This window comes from Aethalodelphis obliquidens, unplaced genomic scaffold (genome assembly GCF_003676395.1).
Source record: "Aethalodelphis obliquidens isolate GAN/ISIS:26980383/991018 unplaced genomic scaffold, ASM367639v1 scaffold9, whole genome shotgun sequence".
Lineage (NCBI taxonomy): Eukaryota > Metazoa > Chordata > Mammalia > Artiodactyla > Delphinidae > Aethalodelphis > Aethalodelphis obliquidens.
The window spans coordinates 22,747,995-22,756,470 of NW_020837953.1; the positions used below are offsets into that span (position 1 = coordinate 22,747,995).

Below are 8,476 nucleotides of genomic sequence, written 5' to 3' on the forward strand. Positions count from 1 at the left end.
TGTGTGTGTGTGTGTGTGTGTGTGTGTGTGTGTGTGTGTGTGTGTGTTTATGTACAACTTGCTACTTTTTTGATTTAATAATTTTGGCATGTTACATTTTGTAGATTTAAGGTGCAAAGCTGTGTTACTTCGATACATTTATATATTGTAATATGATTGCCATTGAAGCAATATTTACCACGTTACATCATTATAGTGCAGTATTATTGTCTGTATTCATTATACTGTGCATTAGATCTCTATGGCTTATTTACTACTCGTTACAAGTTTGTACCCTTAAATACCATCAGTCTTACCCTCTCGCCCCCCATCTCCTAGTAAACACCATTTTACTCCCTGATTTATTTATTTATTTATTTATATGTATGTATGTTTGACTTTTTCAACTTGCAGTTCTTTACCTCTGGTTTCTAAATCAGCACTTTACAGTGAATCCTGGGGCTTATAGCATGGAACTGTTTTGTGATTATTGTTATTTTGAAGTGTCTTAGTTTGCTTTTCTATGCTAACTTCCCTCCTGACCTCAAATTATCTCTTAAAAAGCTGATTTCATTGTATTAATCAGCTAGAAACTTGGAAGTGGCTCTTGAGCAAAAGGGTTTGAGCGCTTGACAGGCAGCTGAAGGTCAGTGACTTTCACCTGGATTGTAAGAGTGCACACAGCCTCTGACTTAAGCATGACTTGTACTTACAGATATTCTCCTCTGCACCACTCAGCCACCATTAAAAAAATAAGGTTATCTAGTGCAGGGAATTATATTCAATATCTTGTAATAACCTATAATGGAAAAGAATCTGAAAAAGAATATATGTGTGTGTGTGTATGTATAACTGAATCACTTTGCTATACGCCTGAAACTAACACAACATTGTAAATCAATTATACTTCAATTAAAAAAAAAAAGGAGGAGGGGAACATGATTGTGGAAACCTCAGAAAAAAATAAATTTATCATTTGCTTGTTCATCATAACACAGAATTCTGTAAAATAGAAAGTGAGAGTATGGTTTATGTAATGTATGGTTACTTTTCTCATTAGCCTCAAAATTGCTCCCCTTCCCACAAACAAAAAAATCACCTCACTCCCCAGAAGTAGCCATTTTAATAGTTTGATATTTATACTTCAAGGTTCTGTTATACTTAACCTTATCTTCTTTTCCTTTATGTTTTGGGGTGTGTGTGTGTGTATTCTATGCAAAGATGTTCATTAAAAAATATATATTATCCTACTTATCAATAATTGAGAGTATATGTTGAAATCTTAGTTATTTTGTGTTATCTGGTTTTGTAATTTGTCATATTCTCTCCATAGTGTCTACTAATTTTGCCTGGTATACACTTTTTGGAAACGAAGACAGAATTGCTCATTGGATTTAGCAACATGGAGGTCATTGGTGACCTTGACCAGCAATTTTAGTGGAGTAGTAAGGGTGAAGCCTAATTGGAGGGTTCAAAAGAAGATGGGAGAAGAATTGGAGACTGATTAAAACCAAACTGTTTTGAGGAGTTTTACTCAAAGAGGAGTGAAGAAATAGGGTGGAAGCTGACATGGGAAATGAGTTCTAGAGAAGAGCAGGTGCCTGTGCTGATGGGAATGATCCAGTGCAGAACGGGGAAGTAGATTATGCACAAGAGAGATGAGAATCACTGGAGTGATATTCTGGATGAGAGGGACGCTCCCAGATGTAGGAATTGGCTTTAGGTAGAAGCACAGATAGTTTCCTTATGGTCACAGGGAGGGAAGACAGAGTATATGGGTACAGATACTGATGGGTGGGTGGATGTAGAAAATCCCTTCTGAGTAAATAAGGGATGGGGAAGACCACGTAGGAGATTTGAGGACAGAGAAGTGGTAAAACAGTCATCTGGGAGAATGAATAGATCAAGAAAATGTAGGATGTTTGCTGGGCATCATTAAGGAGGCTTGGGGTCATGCTTCTAAGGTAGGACCGTTCAGAATGGTTTGTGTTTTTTCTCTAGCCACTTTGCTGTGCTTAATGCTGATTGTGGTTTTGCCAGGACAGTGCAACAGAATGGCATAGGGGCAGAGGATTTGAATATCTCCACGTGGGAGTGATCATACTGCTTGACCATGGATTTTTTTTTTTTTTTTTTTTTGTGGTACGCGGGCCTCTCCCTGTTGTGGCCTCTCCCATTGCGGAGCACAGGCTCCGGACGCGCAGGCTCAGCGGCCACGGCTCACGGGCCCAGCTGCTCCGCGGCATGTGGGATCTTCCCGGACCGGGACACGAACACGTGTCCCCTGCTTCGGCAGGCGGACTCTCAACCACTGCGCCACCAGGGAAGCCCTTGACCATGGAATTTAAGTTAGGAAGGGAAGAGAGCGAGGGACTGTGCAAAAGTAAGAGGATCAAAGGCTTGGATGAGTCTTATTGGGATAAGGATTGTTAGAGTTGGGTAAAATGTGAGCTGGAAAGATGGGCAGAAGGAGGACTGCTTAAAATGGAAATTATAGAGGGGTTGCAGTTATTAGAAATGAAAAAGTCCGTGTATAACCATGGGGGTGAGTGGCTGAAGAGAAGGGAGGAGACAAATAAGGTAATGGGAGGAGAGAAATGCAAAGAACAGAGATGCCAGCACGTTATCGAAATGACCAAGAGTAATGCTGGAGAGAATGACTTGAGCTGGAAGTGAAACTGGCACAGTGAGGGGAAGTGACTCAGGATTAGTAAATGACAGCAGCACTGAGAGTAATGGGTGACAGTGGTCTTACGTGAGATTCACAGCTGGGTTTTTTAGGGAGAAAGAAAAGGGTGGGGCGTGTTCTGGAATTGGCAGTGAGAAGCAAGGACGACACCTGCCATATGTCCGGACCCAGTGAGAAGCAAGGATGACACCTGCCATATGTCCAGACCCAGAGATGGTGGGAGTTGGGGGAGGTCAGAGGGAGAAAAACAGCCACCATTTGAGGAGCTGCAGGGGAGCAGTGTGCTCAGGGCAGAGCCAGGGTTCTGTTAGAGCGAAAGGAGATGGGAATGATCCGAGAAAACGTGGAGGATGTAGATCAGTTTTGCCGAGCTTTCCATTCCAGGGGGCATAGTGCAACAACAGCTTCAGGAGTTGAAGAAGGGGACAGATTTGGGGACAGAATCCTTGATGTACAGAGCCTTATGGGGATTAGAGTACAAGGGAGGTAGGGGTGATGACCTGGAATCTGTGACTTCTTACAGTGACTCATTTAATCAGGGATAAAGGGCATAATGAGATGAGTTCTGGTGAACTCAAGGCAGATGGTGGTGGCAAACTTGTGAATGTCTTGGGGTAGGAGGGTTGGGTGTCTGAGGCTCCCTGCCTCTTGATACTTGTCTCTGGAGGCTTGGAAGTCTAGGAAAACTGGGTCCTGCTCTGAGCAAGCAGACCCCTACTTGACCCCTGTGTACGGTAGGGAGAAGGCCTTGAGGCGGGGGTGGGGCTGGTGGGGAAGTGGAGACAAGGTCTCAGTCCTGGTGCTCAGGATTTCCTCTCTACCCCTTTCCAGGAGGGGCAGCCTTGCTCATAGTGTGCGGGGGCCCCCCTCTTGAACTCTAATGCTTTAGTTATTAGATTAATCAGGGTAAGCCTATCTTCGTGTGTTCATTAAATATTTATTTGTTCTGATAATTCCTTGTTAATATCCTTTGCCTATTATCTCCTGTGTTGATTTTCAGTGCTGAGTCTATTTTAAGAAACCATCGTGTTTCCTCATTTTTTTCAGATCTTTAAAAAATATATGTTACTGTTGACCCTTGAACAACATGGGTTTGAATTGCACTGGTCCACTTATATGCAGATTTTTTTCAATAGTAGATACTGCAGTACTCCATGTCCCCTGTTGGTTGAGTCTGTGGATTCGGACCCTTGAATACAGAGGAACCAGGTATACAGAGGGCCGACTACAACTAGTTGGAGTGTTGGTGCCCCTGTGCCCCTAACCCCCTCATTATTCAAGGGTCAACTGTAGTAAATTTTTATAGGTTTCTTATTTTTTTTTTAATGTTTAAAAATTAACTGCTTGTTTATTTTTGTCAGGATAAACCTGTCGTGGTACTGTTGCTACCCCTCTTGAGTTCTTATGGCTACACTAATAATAAAATTGACACAAGGCAGAAAAACAGGAGAAGAAAACCCACAGATTTAAAAATATGGAATGCTTCACGAATTTGCATGTTATCCTTGCACAGGGGCCATGCTAATCTCTGTCGTTCCAATTTTAGTATATGTGCTGCTGAAGTGAGCACTATATGTTTCTTATATGTCTTGCATATTTCTTAATTTTATTCTGGGTATTGAAATCGGATCTTTTAAAATTACTATTACGTTTTACTTTTGGGCATAAGAGAAAGCTAGCTTTTTTTTTTACGTAATTATCTTGTATGTGACTACTTAACTGTCTCTGTTAGTTCTGATTCTGTGTGCAGGTCCCTCTAAGTTTGCCTATAGGTGTTCTTGTTTCTTGGGCTCTGAACGTGGGTGTGCACTGTTAGCGCTATAGCTGGGCAGCAGCCTAGGGCACCTGTTCTGTGTGGTCGCCTTGCAAGGGGACATGACCACCACTGGTAACCTTATTTCTGTGGGACATTTTGCTCTGAATGCCAAAGTCCAAAGCACAAATGACTTTTTGACTGCAGCTCTCTTCATAGACTATGCACTGCCTTTACTTTCTTGAATCTGTTTGAATTTCAGGAACGTGAGGATCATCCCCGGAGAGGCCGGGAGGATCGGCCGCACCGAGAACCCTCAGGACAGGAACACAGGCGAGCTAGGAACAGTAACCGAGACAGACACCGCGGCCACTCTCACCAGAGAAGAAGCTCGGACGAGAGGCCTGGCAGCGGGCAGCCTCAGGGACGGGATCGAGATGCCCAGAACCTACAGGCGCAGGAAGCTGAGCGGGAGTTTCACAACACCCGGCGCCGGGAGCACCGCCAGAAGAACGAAGCCGGCGGTAACGCGTCTCAGGACTCACTTCCTCAGCCTGGCCCTGGCAGCAACAACAAAGACAAAGACGTGCCTGTTAAAGAGAAGCCAAGCTTTGAACTTTCTGGGGCACTTCTTGAGGACACCAACACCTTTCGGGGTGTAGTCATTAAATACAGCGAGCCCCCGGAAGCACGCATCCCCAAAAAACGGTGGCGTCTCTACCCCTTTAAAAATGATGAGGTGCTTCCAGTGATGTACATCCACCGACAGAGCGCTTACCTCCTGGGCCGACACCGCCGCATCGCAGACATTCCCATCGATCACCCCTCCTGTTCGAAGCAGCACGCCGTCTTTCAGTACCGGTGAGTGCACGTCTGCAGAGGGAGACTGAAGTGCCGGTAGAAGCCCGGCATCTCGGTTACTTAGGATCGCTGAGGTCTGTGCGCCTGTGTGCACAAGAAGCCCATACCCCTCGTATCTAAGGAGTATTATTCATCTAACGAATGATCACTTTACACCAATAATTGCTTACACTTGTGTAACGGACTGGAACTTGGTGTCAGAAATCCAGATTTTGAATCCTGCCACTGCCACTTACCAGGTGTCTGTCCTGGGGCGAGCCAGTCTTCTGGGCCTCAGCTTCTAGCTACCTCGCAGGGCTGTTATGAGGGTTAAATGGAAATGAAGCTGAGAGTGCCTGGCGTATGTTAGCTGAATCTGTATCTTGACAGTTTCCATAGTACATCTGTTATTGTTGGATGTTCACAACAATCCAGTGGGGAGGCGAGGACAGGTATTAATACCCCATTTGACAGATGAGAATATGAAGCTCAGCAAAGCCAAGTGGCTTGCCTAATAAATGATCACTGTAGTAGAACTCTGGCTCAAATCAACTTTGATTTGAACAGTTTTGATCATCTCATCTGTTCCCTTGACTCTGAAGTCCAAATCCACTGGTTTATTCCCATTGGGGCAGAAGCTAAAGTATGTTGAGATATAGGTAAAAGAAGCATTATATTGATTATAAACAATGCAAAAAGTGTCAAAAAATGCAAAAAATGTATTTCTCAACCATGGCAAGAGGCCTTAGATTCTGCATTTTAAGCTTTGATCTACCATGAATCCTCCCCGCCCAGTGACCAGTTCTCACCATTTCTACTTGCTCCCAATTTCTGAATCCATGGCCATGCCCTTCCCTTGACTTCCTAGAGTTTGAACTTGAACTGTGTCTAAGCCAGGTTATTTACATCATCTAGACTGTGTTAGCAAAGAGCTGGATGATCTGAGGCAGGATTTCACTCACAGGTTTCTCTCCTTTATCTCTGCTAGGCTTGTGGAATATACCCGTGCTGATGGGACAGTTGGCCGCAGGGTGAAGCCCTACATCATTGACCTTGGCTCAGGCAATGGAACGTTCCTGAACAACAAGCGAATTGAGCCACAGAGATACTACGAACTGAAGGAAAAGGATGTCCTTAAATTTGGGTTCAGCAGCAGAGAGTATGTTCTGCTCCACGAGTCCTCGGACACGTCTGAAGTGGACAGGAAAGAAGACGAGGATGACGAGGAGGAGGAGGAGGTATCTGACAGCTAGCAGACTGAAGCACAAGCCAAACTCTCGAGAGACCTTTTCTTTCTGCGAAAGCTTTGGGATTGACTCAGAGGGCGCCGCCGTGCTCTCTGTAACGCCTCTTATTGCCTTAAGTCTTTCTTCTGTTGCTGACCAGCTTCCGTTTCAGTGTAAGAAAACTGACTTATGTTTGGTTGAACTTTCTTCTGTGGCACATCAGCCACGTGCACATGCTGTGGGCATTTGTTTCCTGAACAGTCTCACCAACACATCGTGTTTTAGTAGAAGCATCGTGGCTTGAGTTGGTGCTTTCAGAACTACTGTGCAGGAAACTATAAAGTCCTGGTTGAAGGGGATTGTGGCTTGCTTTCTTTGTACAGTTACTTTATTTATATTGTTGTTAAGCTTTGTGGACCGGGTTTGTTTTTGTCTTGGGGGCAGACCCCTGAACAGAGAATCTTACTAAGCTTTGGTTATCACCAAAACAGCCTCCCGAGTATACCAAAGCTTTGACCTGGTTGAGCTCTTGAGTCACAGAAATTGATTTTGCACTTCGTTGTTTGGGGGTGGGCAGGGGGGTGGGGGAGATTTACCACATGACCTCATTATTGACTGTTGGACTTAAACGGATGCTTTGTGGAGCCTGCTTAAGCTTATGACTGTACAGGAAGGTCATGGCCACTACCAGTGGGTGCTGATTACATGTCACGAGAGGCTGAAATGGGTCGTGGATCTGTTTCCTGTGAGAGAACTTTGATTTCTCCATGGAGCATGTACAGAACAATTTTGATCTTCAACTTTGCATTTTTATTTAGAGGTTATCTCCATTCTTCCTTCTTTGAGAAACACACTGTCATTTATGTGGCAGGGTCCTTGCTTTATTCTAACAACGTGTATGTGTTGTGTGGTTTACATGTTTTCATCTTTTTACAAAAATGTTCGGAGAGGTTGTATTTACCTGGGCAATTGGGAACAGCCCAGTTTCCTAATTTTCCACCAGAGGAATATGTGTAAGTAGAAAAGTCATAACTGCTTACATCTAGTGTGTGTGTGTGTGTGTGTGTGTGTGTGTGTGTGTGTGTGAGTGTGTGTGTGTACGTATATATTTAAAAAATTGTGTGTGAAAGAGCTGCATATTGATTTTCCTATGAGAATGTTTTGTGATGTAAATGTAATACTGCATTATAGGCAAAGGCCTCCCTGCATTTGAAGAGCAGGTTTTCATTTATATGTATTTTTGGAATAAAAAATAATAAAACTTGTAAATATAGCCCCCTTTCAAAGAGTACTTCTTTCCTAGCACAGGGGACCTTGTGTTCATAGGTATATTTGCTGCTAAAGAAATCTTTGTATCAATATTTTGGAGGTGAAAGTAGACAGTTGTGGAGGGTACCCTGGGGGTGATAGGACTCACCCTGCACTGGAATCCAGATCTTCAAATTTCAGCGAGTGAGCCATGGTCCTGTTGAAGCAGCAGTGCTCTCTGAGTTGGCAGTGAAGGGGTTTTCCTTCCCAGAATAGTCAAGAGTTGGGGCAGGTTATCCATAGTGGGCCTCATACCAGTTGACCCCTGTCCCTGCTGTTTCACCCTCAGGTGGTGATGGGGGGTGGGATGGGAGGCAGGAGAGATGATGCAAGTCAGTGCTCCTGCTAACTGTTTCTCTTGGGTGGAAACTAATGACATTATTAGATGGTCTTCCTTACCATTGTTTTTCCACTGAGGTCTCACATACTTAGATGTACTCAGGGTTAAATGTTGACTATCGTGGGCTGCTGACTAATGTTTATTCAAAAGAAATGAAAAGATTCCCCTTTGGCGAATTCCCTGGCCGTCCAGTGGTTAAGACTCACACTTCCACTGCACGGGGCACGGGTTCGATCCCTTACCGGGGAACTAAGATCCCACAACCTGTGTGTCATGTCAAGAAAAAGAAAAAAGATCCCCTTTGAAGAGTGAACACTTAATAAGGTTAATTAGGTGAAAGG

The 8,476-nt window shown here is 44.1% G+C and overlaps 1 protein-coding gene and 1 non-coding gene across 2 annotated transcripts in view; one reads left to right on the top strand and one right to left on the bottom strand.

Annotated features, from left to right (window-relative positions):
- SNIP1 (Smad nuclear interacting protein 1) overlaps positions 1–7,760 on the top strand; it is a 12,330-nt gene extending 4,570 nt beyond the window's left edge. Inside the window, exons 3-4 of the mRNA XM_027109062.1 lie at positions 4,684–5,282; positions 6,250–7,760. Coding sequence (XP_026964863.1) covers positions 4,684–5,282; positions 6,250–6,514 — 864 coding nt within the window. The 3' untranslated portion in view covers positions 6,515–7,760. The remainder of the gene's footprint in view (positions 1–4,683; positions 5,283–6,249) is intronic.
- On the bottom strand, positions 4,137–4,238 carry LOC113622494 (U6 spliceosomal RNA). The gene has a single exon (XR_003433540.1). It is a non-coding gene; the product is annotated as a U6 spliceosomal RNA (small nuclear RNA).
- Positions 7,761–8,476: the final 716 nt, after the last annotated feature.